At 45.6% G+C, this 23347-nt stretch overlaps 1 protein-coding gene across 9 annotated transcripts in view; it reads right to left on the reverse strand.

The window, feature by feature from the left end:
• LOC121445049 (DNA-binding protein SATB2) overlaps positions 1-23347 on the reverse strand; it is a 176676-nt gene that overhangs the window by 94429 nt on the left and 58900 nt on the right. For all 9 annotated transcript variants that reach the window (XR_005973869.1, XM_041647033.1, XM_041647029.1 and 6 more), the window contains 2 exons: positions 4280-4406; positions 3008-3131 (listed from right to left, as the gene is read on the reverse strand). Coding sequence is in view for 8 of the 9 variants with exons in the window: in XM_041647033.1 (XP_041502967.1) it covers positions 3008-3131; positions 4280-4406 (251 nt within the window). In the remaining variant the exon portion in view is untranslated. The remainder of the gene's footprint in view (positions 1-3007; positions 3132-4279; positions 4407-23347) is intronic.

Raw genomic sequence — 23347 nt, forward strand, 5'->3', positions numbered from 1 at the left:
AGGCTCGTTTCTCAAGATGAATCTCCATCGTTAAGGGACGCATGGCCAGCTATACTTATTTTAGCTAGATTGCCATGGCTAAAAATAAGTTTGCTTTTAGGTACCTGGGATAAATTTTCAATATGCTTGTTTTTATTTTTTATTTTTTAACTAGCCCAGGCGACAGATATCACACCTACTTATAAGTATGGATTAATTTCCAAACTGAGGGCTTAGAGACTCAAAAAGAGAATGCTCACTGGCCAGAGTTAGGAGTCCTGGGAAGTGCCACAAAGAAACTCCCCTGCGAAATCTCCTGCTTACACTCATGGCCCCCCAGCTCCTGCCCCCACACTCTTAGATTTTAAATTACATTTGTATTTCTTTATTCAGCTTGTGTGGAGGTGCATGCATAAGTGAGCACATGGAGGTGAGAGGACCACTTCCGGGGTCCAGTTCTTCCCTCCCGTCATGTGGGCCTTCAGGCTTGGCAATAGGCACCTTTACCTGCTGCATCCTCCCACTGGTCCTCGTGGTTTTAAGCATTAGTGGAGGTCCGTGTGGTAGGACCCATGTGGAATCCCAGCACAGGAAATGGGGATATTAAGAAGTGAAGCCCACTTCACTTACATAGCACATTTGAGGCTAGCCTGAGCTACCTTAATTTTGTGTATGGACATGGATATAGTGGTACATGCCTTCAGTCCCAGCGGCATTAGAACTCAGAGGCAGGAGGACTCTATAAGTTCAAGGCTAGCCTGATCTATATATAGCAAATCCCACACCAGTCAAAGCAAGGCTATGAAGTGAGACCCTGTCTCTCAAACATAATGGACGGATAAGCGGTAGCTACTAGTCCCTCATGAGTGAGTCAAGGAATTTAGAACTCCAGAAAGGGGAGAGATCTAAAGTCATCCTAAACATTCATAGAAGTGGGCATGGGACACCCCCTCTCTAATCCTAGGACTCAAGAGGGAAGGTGAGATTATCACCACATATCCTGGGGCAGCCCAGGCTACACAGAGAGAGCGTGTCTCAAAACAGAAGCAAACCAACAATGGGAAACAAGAAGAGATTAACACCTGCACTCAGGTCACTATTTGTACGACACATTCGGAAAGACAGGGTCCTCAGTGCCCACCTTTCTCCCAGACTGAAAGATGAAAAGATCAGACGGCCTTCACCGTGCTCCTACTGGCGGGGTGGGGTTGATTGGTGGGAATAGCAGTGTGATCCTTAGAGTTGCTGAGGTGGAGATACATAATGTATCTGCTAGGAGAGAACATCTAAAACCCAGTGAACAGTAGCCGTTCTACTAGTAATATCCTCCGTGGGAAGAGGATGATGTCCCCTGTTTCCCTAAGTTCTCTGTAAGGGCACGAGGGAGGCAGTGAGTGACCTGCCTTCTCTTTGTTCTCTCTTCCCCTTTAAGCTCTTCTGTGGTGTTCTAGGAAGCACACTAAACACAAGATTATTATGGAATTTTGAGCATACTAAAGGCAAAGGATGATTTGGGAGGCATTCTCTTGTCCTATAAAATTCGTCCAACGTCATTGAGTGGCCTTCTACCGTCTTTCCCAGCTCCACTTGTGTCGGGATGGAGACTACGCAAATCCATAGACAGAAAGGAGAAGTTACCAGCGCCCAGTGAGAAGGAAGAATGGGGAATTATTGCTCAGAGGTTACAGACGCTGTCTGGAGTGACAAATGCTATAGAGACAGGGGTGACAGCTACACAGCATTGAGACTGCACTCAATACTGCTCACCTACAGCTTTAAAAGAGTTGAGAGACTAACTAACCTTCCTTCAGACGTTTTAACACACACGCATGCACGCAGCCAAACTTCCATCAAGACACTGTGGACCAGTGGAAGGTGTGTGGCTTTGAAGATGATGTGTCTTCCCTTCTGACTTTCGGGTAACAAGGCTAGGTCTGTACCATCAGCCCTCTTGGCCGTCATCAGACCAAAAAGTAGACCAAAAATCAGCTCTACTGATTTAAATAAACCAAACTCTCAAGACCCAAGGTTTCGTAGTCAAAAACTAAGAGCAAATATGATGGCGGAAGCTGTGTGTGGAACACATTCTGCTTTGTAGGGACAGTCTATCTGACTGGCTAGATTCGGGATGAGGAAGAGGCTACCCCGATTTAAGCCTGCTTAGAGAGGTGAAATCAAACTTAAATACCCAGACACACAACGACAACCTGTACTTCCCCAGCAGCCTTGCCAGACAGACTAGCTAAATCATGACTTCCTTTAAATACACAGGCTGCAACCGTTGCCTTTTTTACAGATTTCTCCACTCCTCTTTTCTGTCTTCAGGGTTTCTTTTGTAAATTATAGGCCACTGGGATGTTCGAGAAAACATATGCGAGCCACCGGAGCCTTTATATAACATACAGGTTCCAGCAGGAAGACTAAATATGGCTTAGCTTTGGTTCCTTGGAGCACTTCAGCCTCTTACTTTCATGGTTCTTTAAGGGTATGATCATGAAAAAAAAGGGGGGGGGAGGGGGAAGGGGGATTGCCCTTGTTTGGAGTGATACATTTCTGTGTGGTAACTATTTAAAAACAAAGCCAGAACGACCCTCTACAAATGTCTCTACCGTAAAGATCAACCTCTAACTACCAACAGGGCAAAGGATGCCCCAATCACCCCAAGACATAAAGGTTGGGCATAGCGACCCACCCAGCAGAGGGAGTAAAGAGACTGCCGGGAATGTCGACTATGGAACTGAGGTCCGGTACGAGGCCTCAGTCTGCCACTTAACCAGTACAAGTGGTTTCCACATGAAACTCAAGCAACTCCCCGTGTCACGATGTCCACGCTACGCCGTGGGAAAGCTGATGAGTACGTGTGTCAGTGTTCCCATACACTCTCACTGATCTACAGTCATTGGGAAGCCATCCCCGAGATGATGACTTTTACCCTGAAACCGAAAGCACCCCCCTCTCCATGGGCCCCGGAAACACAGTGTGACCGCAGAGATGGAGCGTAGAAGATGCCCCCGGAGAAGACACTGACCTGGGAGAGAGGGCATTCTTTGGCTAATGTGCTCTGGTTCATCTCTTTGAGCAGTTCCTTTAAGGCATTGCGGACTGTGGCATGATTCCACTGCTCCGCAGGCAAGTCTTCCAACTTCGAACAACTGAAAAACAGCAGGGCAAGAGTGAGCAGCAGGTGACCCTCCGCCACGGTCCTGGCTGCAGGGGACACACGGGTCCCCTGCCAGTGCCACAGTAGGACATTTAGGAGGCTGCCGAGAGAAGGAAGGGGAGCACACGTCCCTTCTGTGGTCTTCCTTCTGCAGACTTCAGTACGCCCCAGCAGGCGGAACCCCACATCCTAACAGCCCATGGAATCTGCCACTGTGCTGTTTCTAAACATCAGCTCTTTAGAAGCCCTGGTGAAATGACATAGGGACGGCTTTCCCAGCACAGATTCATTATGGGTCTTCCTAAGGTTAAATGTCAGCACACTTCCACCAAAGCCAAAGCACAAAGGCTCACCTTCCCCAGAAAAATTCAGAGCGGCTACTTTCCCAGTCAAAATAATAATAATAATAATAATAATAATAATAATAATAATAATAATAAATTATTTATATTACTATAATATATAACATGATATAAATATTACTATATAAAATAATAAAATTATTATTATTATTATAAACTTTTAGAAAAGACTCTATAGAGTTGCTAGAAAAGAATAGAGGTGATGGGTCCCCGCTAAAGCAAAAATGCACCTTTAAAAATCTTACACTGAAGGACCCCATGGCTTAAGGCACAACTCGCAGGCACGTAGGGGGGAAAGGGCACAGAGAGCCCCTAGACACTGGGAGGTGCACAGCGTTCTGGATCCCGCTACAGATCATGGGCTCCCTTTCACTGAGTGGCCATCCCAGAGAGAGACCTCTAAGGCCGTGGAAGAAGAAAACTCTCAGCCAGCAGAGGGATTGGATGTTTCAACACTTGTTCTGCTGTTGGCTTCTGAGAAAGCCCGGAGAAGCCACGAGAAAAGGGGCTGTGTGGAGCCCTCTTTACCCTGCCCTAAAGACTTTCAATGATTGATCAAGCAGCCCCTGGGTGACCAGTTCAGTGCCTCTGAAGATAGCATAAACCAGTTGGAATGTGGACTATAATGATGCCCAGGGCAGCACCCCCTGCTCACTGCCCTCCTCCATTCACCCGCTGTCTGGAAATGAAGGGAGACAAGCTGGTCTCCACAGTGAATCTGAGATCCACGCCGGGGCTCTGCGAGGAAGCAGACAGATGCTCGCTCCGACATACACACCTTTGTAATTGGATCTTCAACGTCACGACGTGATAGACGTCTTGAAGCATGTCGGCCACGGTTGCGTCAGGGGCGTCTGTCACATAACTGAGCGGGAGGGGGTTCCACCGCCCCAGCTTGATTATTCCTGCACAGGGAAGAGAAACACAATAAACATATATCCGCGATGTGATAAACCCTTCCACAGCGAGTTCAACGTCAAGAAGGCCATCCAATGGTCACCACTGGACGCCCACTCTGAGAATCTACAGGCAAGGAGGCATTCTTTTCTGGCTCCAACTGAGTTAGGGAACTACGTGGGGAAGATAGGGCATGGGAAAGATAAAGTTTAGGCATAGACAATTGATTCTTCTATGTTTCTCTGTCCCTTGAATTACTTAAAAAACCATACGGATATTTCCTTTCTCCAAAGTCTTGTTTCACAGTCTAACTTAATACTGACATGATTAAATATTCAAGATGGCTGATTTCATAGACAAAAAAAAATTAAAAGAAAAAAGCAGGCTTCACCTAAATATAAGACTTGGTTTTGAATTGAACAAGAAAACTGCTGTGTAGTCTCCACGCTCCATCACTGAGTGTGGTGTGACTCCCAGGGGCACACAGCACCGGCAGCCCCCAGAGGAGCCTCACCTTGCCTTCTGGTCCAAGTGTTGCAGCTCAGAATAGCAAAGATGCCTTCAGCTGCCTCTTGGTTTTTATGACTGGGTTCTTTTTAGAATGACAATGGCACCTTTCCCCTGTGGGTTTCCTGCTGTTGGTGGTAAGCCCAGGTGATAGACAGAACAAAGCTATCCTGGGCTAGCTAGGGCTTCAAAGAGAGGTAATCCCTATTGCTGGAAGATTCATGGGTTCCAGGACAGCCCTGGGAAATGCTGGCTTATGCACCATATGGGCAGATGGGCCCCTCTGGTCTGGAGCGCGGGGCACCGAGAAACTTGATGAGGAAAAATAGAGACACTCATTTCACAAATGACACAGGGTAACAAAATTTTTATTTCTGTGCTATGAAAACTCTGATGGTCCCCACGGGATGTCAGAGATTGTCACATATAAAAACATTACGTTTTAGAGATAGTAGAAAAACAGTGTTTTTATTCTTCCTTTTGACGACACAGGTGAGTCCAACTACATTGTTCCTTTAAAATACATATATATCCTTTTTATCATTGAAGAGAGAACACCTGCACCGCCAAAGGTACTGTTAAGAGGTTCTCAAAATGACTCTGGAGCTGAGAGACAAAACTCTAAGGGTTGGAAATGACCTTCCTGGTGAGGGCCACGTCCTGTCCAAGACAGAAAGAAATGAACGCGCAATGCCTGACATAATGCTTGAAAACAGGGAGGAAGCAGAACAAAAATATTAAAATGATACACTGTTGCAGTATTAAGACTTAACAATCTGCTCCTGAATATGCTACAGTATAAATAGTGCCTGGACCCGGCCCCAGCTAGGCAGCACGACTCTCATTCATGGTGCCTTATGTCTCCAGTTCTGGCTCCTGGAGCCCTCCTTCCCCTGCCAAGAAAAGCTGTTTTTCATGGGGGATAGCTTCCTTAACGTCTCCTCCCGTGACAATGAAAAGTGCACAGCACGCAGCACAGAGGAGACGCGAAATGAGCATCCTCGGCCTGCTGGACAGCCACCCTGAGAGGGCGGATCTGCCTCCGTCCTCCTTTTCGAGACATGGCGTAACATGTCCGACCGCCACCTTTCTAAGAACACCGTTGTGTAATTTTCACTTCCTTTAAAAAAGTCGTTATGACGATCACCCACAGGTTAAGCATAAAGCGATCATACCCTAAAGGTGAATTGTTTTAATTACAAGAGAACAGAGGAGAAAACGGATGTCAGCTGTGTTCTGTGATGGGCACAGAGAAGGATCTGCCAGTCATTTTGGTTACTATGACTGGGAAGGTGACCTGAAGAAAACGAACCCTGCAAACTTCCCGGCACGGTTCTCTGGGACATGCATCCTGCCGTGTATGTGACGGTGGTTCATTCCTTTTTATTTTTAAGGAGGATTCCACAAGGCAGCCAGACACAACCAAATATAGCTGCGTGACTTCATTTATATAAAGCCCAAACGAAGCTAGACCCATCCCTGGGAACAGAAGAGACAGAGCAGAGCAGGCAAGAGAGTTCACTGGGAAGGATTTGCTTGTCTGGGCTAGTGGCTGCATGAGTCTCGATCTGTCAAAATGCATCAAACCAGCCTCTTCATATGAATATTTTTATTGTATGTAAATGATGCTTGCCGGGCAGAGTAGCAAATGGCTGTAATCGCAGTAAGTTCAAAATCACCCTAGGCTATCCAGTGATTTCGAGGCTAGCCTAAGCTATAAGGAAAGACTTTGTCACATCAAAGGGGGGCCATCTCAGCCAGGAAAATGCCTGCTGGGTAAGCCTGGGAACTGAGTTCAGATCCTCAGCACTCACACAAAGGCTGGGCATGGTGGGGTATACCTGCAACCTAAAGCAAGGACAGGAGACTGGCCAATCTCTGAAACTGCTGGCCGGCCAGTTCAGCTGGTCAGTGAGACTCACTGCAGACTCACTGAGAGCCCCTGCCTCGGAAAATAAGGTGAGTGATGAAGGAAGACACACGATGTCTAATTGTGGCCTACAAGTGCGCTCACACATGTGAGCAGATGCGCACACGCTCGCACACACATTGGACACACATGTGCATGACACGCATATACACATACAAACACACACACACATACATACATACAAAAGCTGGGTATAGAAGCACACGCCTATAACCCCCAAAAGATGAAGAAATATCAAAAGTCCAAAGGTAACTGGGCTTCATAGTGAGACTCTTGTTTCAAAACACCAAAACACACAAAAGGTTCTCCAGTATGTAAAAAATAGATCATATTCAACTTCCCTTGGGGGGGGGAGTGTGCAAGAAGAAATAGACTGAAGACAGATCTCTCCGTGGAGGTGAACTCCCTCCCCACCTTGATAAGCCAGAAGGAGACTTGTCCAGGTTGGAACCAGACACTCAGTTGCTTCACACCAATGGATACCGCCACATCTGTTCCAAGCTGGTTTCTACAGTTTCAAGGGAACGGAGGGTATGCACTGTTCTCTAGGGCAAGAGGAGGCAGGGCACGATTTTCCTTCTCTATACATCTAGAGGCTACAGCACCTCCTCAACTGTCCCCCTGGGGCAGAAGAGCTAGAGTTTCTCTCTTCAGTGTGCCTTCCCTCCAGCGAGGGTGAGTGAGTGCACTAACCACTCTGGAAAACACCCTTTGGAACGGTCTCCTTCCCTGATTAAAACAAATGACAAAAATATTACTTAGAATAGTAGTCAAATGTTAATTGAAGAAATCAAACTGGGAAGCAGCACCTCAGCAACCGTGAGCGAGCACGGGCTTCCAGGGAGATCGCTGCTGATTGGCCCTGGCTTCCACTGGCTTCTAACCATGTGACTCTAGCAATTACTTAATTTCTCCATGCCTCAAGCCGCTCATCTGTAAAATGGGATGAAAAAGTACTTCCTGTAAAGTGCATGCAATGCCCTTAGGACAGAGCTTCCTAAGGGAAGGCTGGAGAGAAGCATACACACTTTGGATGGCTCTGAACGCCTGCCTCAGTTCCTCCAGAACAGGCTGGTGATTGGCAGCAAGTTGAGAGTCACTCTGTACTGACTGAGATTTGGGGCCAGTTGTTTAGTTTCTCCTCATGCCAGCTTTCCTGTCTACAAAGTGGGGATGATGACCACGCCTACCTTCTGCACTGCTATGAGGCTTTCAATACACAGGGATTACCACGCCATAACAAATGCTCGGGGGGGGGGGGGGGGGGGGCTGTACACATTTCTGAGTGAGGACATAAGAGATAAGAGCTCCTAAGCAATGCGATAGGAGGTGAATGTCTCCTGGAGGAGGAGGAGGAGGAGGAGGAGGAGGAGGAGGAGGAGGAGGAGGAGAAGGAGGCTGGATGAGAAGAGAAAATCAGTCCACAGGAGTAAAGAATTTATGAACCAGGTGGGATTAACTACAACTAGCAATGTCATTCCGGCCTTTGGGGTAGGGTCACCAAATCCTGCAGGGGAGACAAGACAAGAAAACTGACCTAGGCCCCCTAGAAACAGTTTCTGATTCAGAGTATTAGGGAAATCTCAATAATCCGAGCAGAATCACTGGAATACAGATGTTGCCTGTAACACTTCAGTCGAAGCTTCCTAACTCCAGAGTGTGAACGGAGAGAAATGCTGGTCTGGTTATTCTGACACACAGGCGGGGCGTGTGCGCATGTCCAGTCCGGCACCAGGTGGATCTTTAGTACCCGGAGACCCCTTTTCCTGTTCTGAATGGGCACCACACTCTAACTCTACCTAGAGCACTGACCTCCTGGAGCTGCTTCTAGAATCTTGTAAGTACTTCAGCCTCTAATCTAGGACTAAGCAGCCATCCGAAAGGGTCTTTGTTAGGCACAGCCGCATGAGAGAACCCATGCGTGGCTTCTGAGTTTCTTCACAATATTCTTTTATATTACTTTACAAGTGCCAAGTCTTCTTATTTGTTTTGATTTGGTTTTTTTTTTTTTTTGTCTGTTTCTTTGTCCATTTTCGAGCCAGGGTCTGACTACAATATACCCCAAGTTTGCTCAAACTCATGATCCTCCTGCCTCGGCCTCACGAGTACAGGGATTGGAGATGTGAGCTACCCCACACAACACCAGGTGCTTTCTAGAACCATCTGTTCATCTTCAGAGAGTTATTGTTAAAAGTGGTTTTAAAAATCAGTGGGGACCAGCCAGGACTAAAAACCGGGTTTCATCAGACCGCTAGACCTTCCTACTCAGCTCCGCTGCTCTGAGCATGAGCCCCAATGCCAATTCCCCGTGCCAGGACAAGTCCCTTGGGCAGGGCTATGTTCACTCGCCATCATATGTCAATCGGGGCATTGACGTTTATTCAGAAAACAGGTAATAAATGAAACCAATGCGCAAATGGAAGGCAGAAGAGTCGGCTACACCTGGGAGGTCTCTGGGGAAAGCGGTCCCCAACAGTGTCCTCCAAGTCACCCCACTATTTCCAAGAAAAGCAACATCTGTGAACATCTGGAGCGCCCCGTGTCCAAGACTACTGCAGATGCAGCTCCAAGGTCTCTGAATCACAAATTAGGGGCCTTTCTCTTGGAGCTGAAATTCATAGGAATGTTAACACGATTGAGTCGGGCACAATATAAATAAAACTGTTTGTATCCAGACAAATCTGTTCACTCTGAAATACAGAATGCCAATCCACTCTCTGTATAATGCATTCAGACCAAATAACAAAATGCAATTGTAGGTAAATGTCCCATTAGTGACATAAAATTAAGTTGGGAATGGAAGCAATTTTTGTCTAAAATTAAAAAGATACAACAATGGAAACCGCTTGTTCGGTCTCCCAATGTAATATCCTTTCAGAGTCAAAGGGTTGACGTTTAACAGGGGGAGCCATCAACAGCGCTTGTGCTGGGGTCTTCAGTATCTTACCCGTTTTTAGTCTAAGAGAAACCACATACTCTGCTAAGTCAGAGCACAATTCCTGTCTTTCAAATGATCAACCTTTAATATATAAAAATCAGAGAGGGGGGGATACCGCCAACTATAACTGAACAGCACAGAACGGAAGATTTGAGGAAGCCATTAAGATGGTGATATAGAGTATGACCAAGGGAAGCTCACACGAGCTGGCATGAGGTCCTGGTCATCCATGAAGGGAAAGTTTCTCAGGTGTCTCTATGAATCACGAATATGCGAACACAAGCCAATGCATCCTGTATGGAGTTCAACACACAACTGCATACAACTACGTCCCAAATCAGAGAGGATGATACTTCTGCTCCTGTGCCTCCAAAGCAAGAACCATCGCATGCACGAAGGTTTGTGTCAAGTCATCTGTGAGTACACGGAAGTTCTCACAGCCCACAGTGATGTGGAGGGATCTCGGAGACAGACGCATGCAGCTGAGCAAGTCAGCAACAGCATTGTCGGGATTCCGCTCCATGGACAACTTTTTTTATTCCAGGTATGCCCTGACGCTAATTCTAAAACCAAACTGGAAACTCAACCTGAGGGGAAGAAATGAGACATTAGCTTTAATATCCAAAGGCTGGAGTTTATATATCTCATAACTCCCTGGAAAAGATCTCAGCAAGAGTGTCAATAAAAACTCCAGTCTCAGAATAACTAAGCCTTGGGGGCTTCTGCTTCTCGGTATTATTTCCACAAGACACCAACTGCTGATGAGACCCTTGTACAAACGGAACTGGTGGCATTGATTGCATCTGCTTACCCTCCTCCGAGCGACTGTGTCCCCACACTCCAGCATATAATTTTCTGTTGTTGGGCTGTGCTTTGCTAAAGAAACTAAAAGCTGTCTGTCCTATATAAGAACATAGAATTATTTATCCATAGATCAGTTCACAGGAAATCGCCACCCAGCAGTACGGATTAATTCAGCCTGTGCTTCTAACAGGTGGCCCGACTGGGGTGTATCATCAGACTGGAGCAGGGAATTGTAGTCATACATTGCAGTTAAATCGCTGAACCTGTGGTGGGATGATACCCGGTGATGACAGAGAAAGAGAAGGCAAACAGGAAGCAGAAATGCCTTTCTTCTTCATTCACAGCTTAGCAGAACCCCAACATTAACTTACTGGAGCAGAACCTCTCTTCAACACCTTCCACTTTTAACTTTGAGGCGCTACACATCCCAACCGCTTTGCGTTCAAAGGAAAGGACATGGAAATGAAATAGCGTTCTCCAGGTGTTCTGCTTTATTCAGCTGCCTTTGGAAGGCACACAAATTAATGAAGCCTCTCCACACACTGGCCTGGGAGCCTGTAGTATACCCAGGCCTGTATTTATAACAGCACATAAACAAACGCCAAACAAAAACAAACAACTCCGCCACTCAGGATAAATGTTGAGGCTCTATAGTTATACACATACGCACATACATATACACATACATATATGCACACACATACGTATACACATACATATATGCACACGCACACATACACATTTATCTAGAAATCAACAGGGCACAATGCACACATACACATGTGTTTACATGAGTGCACACACATGATTTCCATTCCCCACACGTTTGATCCACTTGCAACAGTCTGACTATTACTTGCCAAAGTTTGAATTCAGAAGGATGTTAACCTAGGGGCTAGGGAGATAGCTCAGCCACTAAAAGCACGGGCTGCTCTTGCAGAGGAACTGGGTTCAATTCCCTACATCTACATGGTGGCTCACAACCATCTGTAACTCCAATTACAGGTGACCCCATGTCCTCTTCTAGGCTCTGTGGGCAACAGGCACACATGTAGTACACACAGATATATATACAGACAAACCACCCACAGACATAAAATAATAATTTTGAAAGCAGCTAACTGATTTTTAAATCATACTAAGGAAAATTACAAGGAAGATTATTGTTATTTAAAAACCAAAATTAACTTTAGAGCAGTTTCTATAATAAACAGCATTTCTCAACTTTTTAGAAATAGCCAGCCCCCTTACAGTTTAAGGACATTCTACACACAGACACACACAAACACACACACACACACACGCGCGCGCACACACAAACACACATGCGCACACACACAAACACGCACATACATATACAGTAGCATCTGGTGTCCTGTAATTCTATACATGTTTTAACATTGTGCTACATAGAGATTCTGTCCCGTGTAATCGACGCTGCCTCACATTTGGGAACTGTTACGTTACAGCTCTGATTTTTATTAGGTTATTTAATATAAGCACTAAGTAACTAGGCTAAATTAATAAAGGCCCTGTCGCAGAGTGAAAGAGAGAGGGGAGGGGAAAAAAACAGGGCGAACAAAATTATTCCACAAATTAAATAAAACTTTCTGAAGTTGGCATTTTATAAACCTTTATTTAATTTTGAAAATTCCAATTCTCCTGAAAAACAGCCAAAATATCGGCCAGCCTATAAAAAAAAAAAATATGGTTGGCATTTAGTTATTTATTTCCTAAGAGCACTGTTTGGAGCCGTCACACGGAAGAACAGCGCCACGGGAGAAGTGTCACAGGGACTTATTTGGGGTCACTTCGAGCGCTGGTTAGGAATTTCTCATCTGTGATACATTTTCTTATTATTGTTTCTAGCTTTGACAATTGTCTGAGAGAATTTCAAATTAAAGGACTAATTTTGGCAGGTAACACAAACAAGGCCTCTTATTCTGGTCTCCCGTTCATTCCTCCCCTTCCTTTCCTCCTCTCCTTCCTCCTTTCCACTTAGAAATACATTGGAATAAAGGTTTCCCCCCATCCCTACCTTGCTCCAACACCCCCAATAATCCAAGGCACAGGGAATGCACACTCTGTGAGACTTGTTGTGCTTTCCAGAAGATACTTAGCTAGTGTTCCTGCATACTCTGGAACAAGAAATACCCACTGAAGAGCTAAAAGGACTGCCACATTCCACATCTTAACTAATTACCCATAATCTTTCCAGAGGGGAGCTAAGGGGCTTTAGTAGAGTTTCCTGAGGGTCTGGCATTGCAGGTACTCCACTACCTGGCTCCTCAGACTTGGGAAATTTTATCGATCTCGTGCTTCCAATTACATATTCCAGAATAATCTTCAGGCATACTCTGTTTCCCGCCATCTCAGTCTACATAATGCCTTATCTTAAGGATGTTATTATGATGGCGTGTAAACTATCAAAGGAAAGGGGGCCACAGGAAGGCAAGAAGTACCTTCCTATGATGCGCCTTTTGGAATTCTACAATAGCCCTGGCTGTCCAAGAGCTCGCTATGTAGACCACACTGGCCTCGCACTCACAGAGATCCTCCTGTCTCTGCCTCCCAAGTGCTGGGATTAAAGGTGTGCTCCGTCATATCTGGCTACGTTGCACACTTTTATCCATGTTCCAACTCGACAGACCGCACAGTCATTCACTAAGGAGTAAGAGATGTGAGCGCAAACATGGAGAACATCGGCGAAACTAAGGGACGCGTTTGACGCGGAGAGTGTTAGCTTTCGTTCCCTTCGGGATATTCTAATGGCTTTTCACTCTCTGTGCAACTGTATGTGTACACGAGATGCATAGCGTGTATCCCATTAAGTCTTATAATGCCCATGATTCACAGGTCTCAGATACTTCACACTTAAGAGATGTCCGGACAGCTCCTTCATCTGCATTTTTTTTTTTTTTTGGAAATGTCATATTCAGATACTGCGAAACGAAATCTGAAATATGCCACCATCATTTTTAACGGCTATGGGAGAAGCCAAGGGACCAGTACATTAAGAGGTAACTCTCTCGGCAGACAAATGCTTCTTGCACTGGATCAAAGGCAGACTTACAGTCATAACACACATGGCGATGAATAATGATAGCAGCTTATATGAGCCCCATAGAATATTCAGGCATGTCAGAAATATGTCACAGGAATGAAAGGGCAATTGGAGAAGGAGAAACTGAGATATCGGTCCTGGTTGCACATATGATTAGACGTGGCATTCAAGCCGAATACCCTGTGAGGATCCGGGAGGAAGGAGAGGGGCAGAAACTAACTCTTCTTTTCCCATTGCAAGGATGCTGCTACAAAGGCTGGACTCATTAAGCACGTATGAGCTCCGTTGTCACCCCAGATCAATCGTGAGCCTCGTTCTGGCTTATGAAACCCAAGCCCTGTGGAGAGGATCCTAAGAGAGGCTGTTAAGAAGCCAGGCTTGAGAATCATTGCTTAGGGTCCCCACATAAAACAAAAACGAAACAAACGAAAAACCACCATGGCCAGAAGACGAAGATCCATCCACAGAGTCTCGTTCTTAATTCACCAGCAAATCTGCTTGCTCTGGTCGGCTAAGACAAAACATTGAAGCAAGCGATGCTACAGCAGCAAAGCAAGTGGGCGGGGTTCACTGTCACTACGTCTTTCTCCTCCTGAACTTGGCCTTGGCACGAATTGAATAAGCAATACGGGAGGTTAAGAATGGTTTTGTATATACGAATAAACAGGGTTATGCCAATTTAACTTGTCTTAATAACCCTAGCCCTCCAACCACGAGGATGCCTGCAATAGGATGGATTTCATGCCAACAGCGCCCTTCCGCTGAGAGGCAGCAGGAGGGGAGTCAGAGAGGTGACTTTGGCTGTGGCTCTGTATCTTCCGGAGCCCCTGTATGCTTCGCTAGGACACGAGGCATTAAAAGCCAAAGAAAAATCAGATGAAACAAAGAAAGCCCCTGCCTGACTCACAAGACGGTGACCACAGCAGAAGAACGCAAGTCAAACTGCACTGAACGTTATTACGTTGGGCGCCTCAGCAGGTAAAGACGCTTGCCGTCATATCAGACTTCATTGGATGCCCAGAACCCATGCAGTGAAAGGAGAGAGCTGACCCTGTCCTCTGCCTTCCATGTACACGTGACATGTGTTGTGACATGTGCATGCACAGGTAAACAAATGCAAAAAAAAATTAAGGAAATTCTGAAGATCTGTCTGCGCTGGCATTTGTGAATGCTAAGTTAACACAGGAGAAGAAGGCACTCGGCTCTCGAGAAGGTTTTCGAGGGAGAGTTGCCTTTCCTTAAGCAAAACGCTGAATATCCTAAAATGTCACCGGCTAGCGCAGCGGCGTTATCTAGCTGGCGTTCTGGTTTGCAAATGTCTCCAAAGGCTCATGGGTTGAAGGCTGCGTGTCCCCATCTGGTAAGACTCCTGAGAGGTGGCTGGGTTGTGGAAGTGCTAACCCCACCAGCCAGGAGCACAGAGCGAAACAGGGGATTGGGAAGCAGGGCCTAGTTAGGGTCAATATGTCACCAGGGCGTCCTCTGAAGGATGTAATGGTTCCATAGCCCGCACTATCTGTTTCTTGGCTACCCTCAAGTGAGCAGCTCTCCTCCTCTGTGACGCTACTGCCTTTTTACAGGTCTGAGAGCAACTGACCGGCTGCCTACGTAATAGACTCTCAGAAAGCCTCAGCCTGAATGAGTTTTCTATCATCTAAAGTCAGGTTCTTATGGGCTTTGTCACAGCTGACTAACATACTGGAGTTGGCGGTTTAGAGAGTCCCTTTGGCCTCCATCCTGCCGCTGTCAGGGGAGCACGCAATCGGAGAGGAAGTATCACCTGCCCTCTGCCGATGATCACAGAGATCCGCTACACTTACAGATGCCTTCCAAAAGGCTGAGAAAGGTCAGGGGCTGAGGTCCTCAAGCTTCATCTGACAGGCGATGCCCTGCACTACAAGAGATTCCCCAGGTGTCTCCCTGCCGCTGCAGCTCTGACACCCTAGACCAAAAGGCCTCCCAAGTACACAGGGTCCAAGCATGGTGGCTTTGAGTACTGTCATTTGAAAGAGGCATTAAGCCTTCACATTTGACAACATTGAATAAAAACTCGACACTGGATTGGTTGGCACGTCCTTCATTAAAATTCTACTTCGAAAAAAAAAATGGCAAGCACCCAACTTTATTTTTCTCAGGAAGGGATCTTTAATTTTTTTTTTCCTTTGACTTTCTAAGTATAGCAGACAACTTCCACATCAGAATAAGTGAAGGTCTGCCAGTTGGTGCACCAAACAATGGCACATACATCAATCAGTAAAGGGAACATAGTTCAATCAAAAAAAAAAAAACCAAGTGTCATTCCACCAACTGCACTGTTTACTACAAACTATGAGTGGCTGCGGTAGTTTGAACGAAAATGCCCCCCTTAGGTTCACAGGGAGTGGCACTATTAAGACCTTTGGCCTTGTTAGAGGAAGTGTTACCACTGGAAGTGAGCTTTGAGGGTTCAGATGCTCCAAGCCAGGCCCAGGGTCACTCTCTCTTCCTGCTGTATGGGGATCCAGAGGTAGATTTTTCAGCTCCCTCTCCAGCACCATGTCTGCCTGTCCACTGCCATGCTTCCTGCCATGACAATAACGGATGGAACCTCTGACTGTAAGCCAGTCCCAGTTAAATATTTTCCTTTATAACAGTTGCCGTGGTCACGGTGTCTCTTTACAGTACCAGAACCATGACTAAGACAGTGACTAGACCTGAATAAGTTGAATTGTGTTCTCTACTTTAAAACTAAGTGGTGCTACCCAAGAGATTCCCTGACGTTAGCAAAACCAGCAACAGTTAGTAGGACGCATACTCTCAGATCTCAGCACTAGACGGGATAGGGTTCATATCCCTCTACCAATCGTCTCTGCTCCTCAAAGTCCTCCTTCCTATAGCCTACACATGAAAATACATCTGATTTATAAAGCATGGTACAGCTGAGATCAAGGAGCAGAAGTCTCGAAATCATCTCAAAATGACAAGAGGACCCAGTCTTTTCCACCGGGGACGCCTGCGGAGACGCTCAGTCCTTCCCTGTGGTGACAGCATCTAGGAGGGCGCCTAAGCCCACAGCGGCACGAATAAGCCTCTCTATTGCAGAGTGCCAGAACTGAACAGCAAGGTCTCTCTGCTCCCCAACAAGGGCAGGCTCAGCCTCTCCCCGAGGTGAGGCTTAGTTAGACTTTAAAAAATAACCTGGCGAGCTGAAGGTGGGAGTGTATGTGGTAACCTTAGCAACTAGAAAACCAAGGCAGGAAAATCGCTAGCTCAAGACTAGCCTGGGCTACATAGTGAGACCCGTTCTCAAAACCACACAAACATTTAAATAAAAAGATTAAGTGATTTAAAAAAAAAACTGATAGAGAAGGGAAGAGGAAACTTACGTGCGAGCTGACGCTGTAGAAGTCGGCTGGGGAGCCAGGCAAGAGCTAACGGGTCCCATGGATTTCTTTGTCATTTTGCTTTAATTCAACCATCCTTAAAATAACTAGAACGAAGCCGGGTGGTGGTGGCACACGCCTTTAATCCCAGCACTCGGGAGGCAGATGCAGGCGGATCTCTGTGAGTTCGAGGCCAGCCTGGTCTGCAGAGTGAGTTCTAGGTCAGTCGGAGCTACACAGAGAAACAAAACCAAAAACCAGGGTGGTGTTCCACCTCTACTCTAATAGCCAACTATTATCAAGCTGCCTACCTCTCAAAGGAAGGAAAGTAACGAACCTAATTATACATTTAGTCATTCACACTCCTAACTGGAAAAAAAAGAGAACGCACTTACTCTCACTTCCTACTGTGTGTGTGCATGTGTGCGTGTGTGCATGTGTGTGTATGCATGTGTGTGTGTGTTCCTTCTTCTGCTTTAACAAACACACCCCATCATTCATGGAGATGAAAACTCGGGAACAGCCCCTACCAGCATCTTGCTTTCCCACGTGCCTCGTCCTTGTGTGAGGATGGGACCTGCTGCGCCCAAATCTTCCTTCTCCTCATTTTCAGCTGTCCAGTGTTCTTTGCCATCCTCACCTTACATTAACCCCTCAAGAAATGGAGCATTTCTTTGAGCTTCTCATGGAATTCTATGCCACTCCACAAGAAGAAAGTAGTCAACCAATGTACCCATAGCCAGAATCAAACTGACGGGTACCAGAAACAGAGTGGTCATTAATTTTTAAGTACTTATATAATATTTCATACGAATCATGGTCAGTTAAATTCAAGTAAGTGAAATGCATGTGGGCACCTGTTTATTAGTCTGTGGTCCCTACACATGTGGACACATCTCGAAAGCAGTCAGTCCACCAGAGACGGCTCTGTTGCTCAAGCAGCCATGTTTCTTTGATCCTGACACTCAATAGAAACAAAAGCAAAAGTACAGGAACCTTGTACAATGATGCTGAAACATGAGTGTGTTCTGGGAACTGTGTGAACCAAAAAGGTCTGCAAATTTCATTTCCAGTGTCACTTATGCAATATGAAATTTCAGAACTTAGTTTATATTTTCCCAAATAAAGCGAAGAAATAAGAAACAAAAGCTTTGCTGTTCTTACCCATCCTACAAAATTACTTAATAACACGGCATTCGGTTGGGTTGGTGCCGAATTATAATAATGCTCATAATAAGCCAGAAAGTGGAATTCTGTCATTCATTCATAAACCACTTTGTGAACCAAAGAACGTGATGCTTTCATAGTGTATCTGGGATAGAACTGCTTCTCTCTTGGATATCCAGGATCTAGTGCTGTGGGACAAGGGTCTGTACCCTGTCAATCGTATTTTAATAAAACGCTGATTGGCCAGTAGCCAGGCAGGAAGTATAGGCGGGACAACCAGGCAGGAAGTAGAGGTGGAGCAACAAGAACAGGAGAATTCTGGGAATAGAAAAGCTCAGTCTGTAGTTGTTACCAGGATGCAAGATGTGTCTGCCTCACCAAAAAAGGTACCAAGTCACTTGGCTAACATAGACAAGAATTATGGGCTGATACATGTTATAAGAATTAATTAATAAGAAGCCTGAACTACTGGGCCAATCAGTTTATAATTAATGTAGACCTCGGTGTGATTTCTTTGGGATTTAATGACTGTGGAGACCGGGCAAGACAGGGATCAGGTGGGACAGACACCTCAGTCAACAATCTGCTGCTTCTTGTTACTCAGTGATCTAGAAGTAATTTGGGTTACAAACTCACATGAGGTACATTCAAGTTAAATGTCTATCAAGACTGACCATGGGCTGGATTTGGATAACTGCCATACTCTTTACACACCCATTTGGACCTGAGGAGGGGCCCCAACTCTATCTCTTGGAGGCTTCCGGTCTCACGTTAGTTCATAAAAATTAAAAAAAAAAAAAAAAATTTAAAAAAAAATTTAAAAAACTTAAATTTTTTTTCCACAAATTGCAATCTTTTTCAAATTACTTTTGCAAAATACATTCCAAAAGAGTTCAAAACAGGAGGGTGGGGATTCTTGTTGTCTCTACTTTCTTGTTGAAAGGTAAATCCTTACTCAGGAACATTAAAAATGGCTGCCATGATAATCCAAAAATTTAACTTCCTTGGGTGGCATCCTTAAAAAAACATTTATTCTGGATAAATAAAGATATTTGTTGTTGCAACAATATAAGACTTATGGACATGTTTTATTGAAATAACATTTTTCATATGAAATGTACAGGAAATGACCTGTCAAACCAGCCACAGCACAGAGAGGCCACAAGCCTGCTGGCCTCTGGGAACCTCACTGCCCTCAAGGAGAAGCCAAGGATAACAGAGGAAATCGCCGTGTGAGGCCCATCTGCCTCATGCGCATGCTGAGAGTGTGCTTTTCCGTGACCTGACCCACATCTACTAGTGGAAACGTGGCCCAGCAAATCCATTTCTGTCCTAAACGGAAGGACCTGGCTTCTCAATAGCCGGGCCCAAGTGAGGGCTTATTAGAAGTTTGGCAGGTGGCATACCTCATCTTCACGGAGGGAAGCAGATTGCAACCGCCCTCATTTTTTTTTTTTAAGCTGGTTTTTGAAACAGAGCATATATAAAACCTCAGAGGCAGGGGAAGGAGATAGATGTCGGGGGCACACACATCCCTGTGTCTGGCTTTTCATGCCTTCTGCATCTTCCTGAGGGGCCAGGTACTAAGACAAAGACAACCACCAACTAGTGCCAGGAGAAGGAGTGGGCGGTTATTACAAAGCCAAAATGCAGAGTTAAGACGGTTGATGTCCGGCTTAGAATCTCAAGCAAGAAAGGCATTATGGGACCTGAGGATATAAGGGTGAGGCTTACATGGCCAAGCAAAAGTTCTAAGGAGCTAGCTGCAGATGGTGGCTACCAACCAGTCTCTGAACCTTGACCAATAAACATATGGTTTAGGCTTAACAAAGTTTAAAACAACAAACAAGTGTGTAACCTTGTAAAGTCCTATAGAGATGGCTTCCTGGGATTGGGAGCAATTCCACAATCTCCTGGTATATACAAAGGCTGACAAAATGTCATGTGATCGCAAAGGCACATGGTATGTTCAAACATTCTCATTAAGTTCATCTTCACAAAAATCCTGTGACATACAATATCTCCACTTCCTGTTAGGATAAATAATTTGCCTAAGGTACAAAGATTTTTCCCTGAAACTGAGGTTTGTCTGACTGGGAGCATCAAGGTGACTGGCCCCTCTAAAGCATCTTTCCGGCCTCTGAGTGAGACCTCACACAGACCTCCAGGGGGACTAGCACCCTCCCCACAACCCCCAAGAACTACTGCCTGTAAGCTCTCATTTCCTATCCTGCTGGCCTTGAAGTCCCAGCACTAATGTGAACATCTTCAAAAACAGCTGGTGAATGAGCAAATGAACTCAAAGACTACACACTGTTGCCAAGTAACTGCATCCCTGTTGTTCCACCACTAAGTACCCTCACTAACTCACTGCAGGCAACTACAAGACAAGAGAGCTGCCTGAGTACCATGCATCACTAGGTACCACGCATCGCTAGGTACCACACATCACTAGTACCACGTATCGCTAGGTACCACGCATTGCTAGTACTAGGCATCGCTAGGTACCACACATCACTAGGTACCACGCATCACTAGGTACCACGCATCACTAAGTACCATGCATTGCTAGGAACCATGCATTACTAGTACCACGCATTGTTTGTTAGGTACCACGCATCGCTAGGTACCATGCATCACTAGGTATCATGCATCACTAGGTACCACACATCGCTAGGTACCACACATCACTAGTACCATGCATCGCTATGTAACATGCATTGCTAGGAACCATGTATCACTAGGTACCATGCATCACTAGGTACTGTAGTAGGAGCATGGCCTCCTACACCAAGGTACCACACATTACTAGTACCACGCATCACTAGAACCATGCATTACTAGCAACAGGCATCACTAGTACCAGGCATCACTAGGTACCACGCATCACTAGGTACCATGCATCGCTATGTACCATGCATTGCTAGGAACCATGCATTACTAGTACCACACATTGTTAGGTACCACGCATCGCTAGGTACCATGCATCGCTAGGTATCACGCATCACTAGGTACCACACATCGCTAGGTACCACGCATCACTAGGTACCACGCATCACTAGGTACCATGCATTGCTAGGAACCATGCATTACTAGTACCACGCATCGTTAGGTACCACGCATCGCTAGGTACCATGCATCGCTAGGTATCACGCATCACTAAGTACCACACATCACTAGTACCACGCATCGCTATGTAACATGCATTGCTAGGAACCATGTATCACTAGGTACCATGCATCACTAGGTTCTGTAGTAGGAGCATGGCCTCCTACACCAAGGTACCACACATTACTAGTACCACGCATCACTAGAACCATGCATCACTAGTACCAGGCATCACTAGGTTCCACGCATCGCTAGGTACCATGCATCGCTATGTACCATGCATTGCTAGGAACCATGCATTACTAGTACCACGCATCGTTAGGTACCACGCATCGCTAGGTACCATGCATCGCTAGGTACCACGCATCACTAGGTACCACACATGGCTAGGTACCACGCATCACTATGTAACATGCATTGCTAGGAACCATGTATCACTAGGTACCATGCATCACTAGGTACTGTAGTAGGAGCATGGCCTCCTACACCAAGGTACCACACATTACTAGTACCACGCATCACTAGAACCATGTATCACTAGTACCAGGCATCACTAGCACCACGCATCACTAGCACCGCGCATCGCTAGTACAGCGCATCGCTAGCACCACGCATCACCAGTACCATGCCTCACTAGAACCACACATCACTAGGTACCACACATCACTAAGACCATGCAGAGAACAGTCTCTTCAAAAGGCACTGCCAAACTCTCAGTCATTCATCTATTCCAACATTCATGCGTGTATACCCAGGCAATGCAAATGCAGTGTGGTGGTGAGTGAGACAGGCATATACCTACACTCATCAGACTTAAAGATTACACACCAATAAGCAGAGGTCTAATTAAAAATTTAGCAAGTGCTAAGAACAAAAATTAAGAGTATGCCCAGAGAAAGACCGGTCAGTTAGTCAAGGAAAATGGCCCCCAGGGATGAAAAGAAGCCCGCCTCACATACAGTAGCCAGAAGACCTGGCTGAGCGGAGAACTAAGAAGCTGCAGTGGATGGGAGCAGGGACAGGGTTGAGTGGTGAGCAGGGGCCCAGCACAGATCACCAGGGACTCTGCAGGGAAAACATGAAAAATCCAAACAGAGGGCGGTCAGGTGGATCAGATGACGGTGCTGTTCAACACCGTCCATCTCTGTGGTCACTGTTGCTGCTGCGGGGGAGCGGGCAGCAGAAGAGGACCAGGGTAGGAGGCTGAGACACTGGTAGGACGGAGAAAGTAAGGAGGGATGGTAGGAAAAGGCAGAACAAACAGAAATTATTGACTCTTTCCAGGCTCCTCTGTGGCTACCGAGCTCTTTGGCACATTCACAAAAAAATAAATTACGCTGATAAGAATAAATTAGCAATTAAAAAGAGACAGTTTGGAAGGTACTCGCAATATTCTATTTTTCTAGCAGTATGGTACAAACCCGAATGCTTGTTTTAGTATCTATTTTCTAATACTAAACATAGATATCACTTGGTGAGCATGGCGTACCTCACAATAAAACCTTTGGGTGACTGTTATACCTCAGAATATTCCACTTAGCAGCTTGTCCATTTAAGGATGCTTTACAGACCCCCTCCCCCAATTTGACCCCTGAATCAGGACGGTGCCATCAGCTCACATTCGAATGAACTGTGCGTTTTTGAACTCCAATCTGGAAGGTAGAGACAGGAGGATCAAGAGGTCAAGACCATTCTTAACCAGACAGTTTGAGGCCAGCCAGAGACAGCCCCACCCTCCGGCCATGAAAACCTTAATTCTAAGATAACTGTAATTTTTTTTTAAAAAAAAAAACACTAATTAAATGCAAAGTCTGAAATTTGACAACATGACACCTTAGATGTCAATGAAAATCAATCACGAGCGTCAACTAGGAATAGAATCTAGACTTTGAAAGTTATTTTAAACGATTATCCACTACCACCAACTAATTAATCCAAACAGAATGGAATCCAAATGCATAACTGTTTTATTAAAAAAAAGTTACTTGTAGAAATTAATTCTGAACAGTGTGATCGTCTACACCAAATGAGTTGATTCACTGGTGACATGCAGATACACACAAGCATTC

Source organism: Microtus oregoni, unplaced genomic scaffold (genome assembly GCF_018167655.1).
Source record: "Microtus oregoni isolate MIOR12 unplaced genomic scaffold, Mior012 000154F_ref0000087, whole genome shotgun sequence".
NCBI lineage: Eukaryota > Metazoa > Chordata > Mammalia > Rodentia > Cricetidae > Microtus > Microtus oregoni.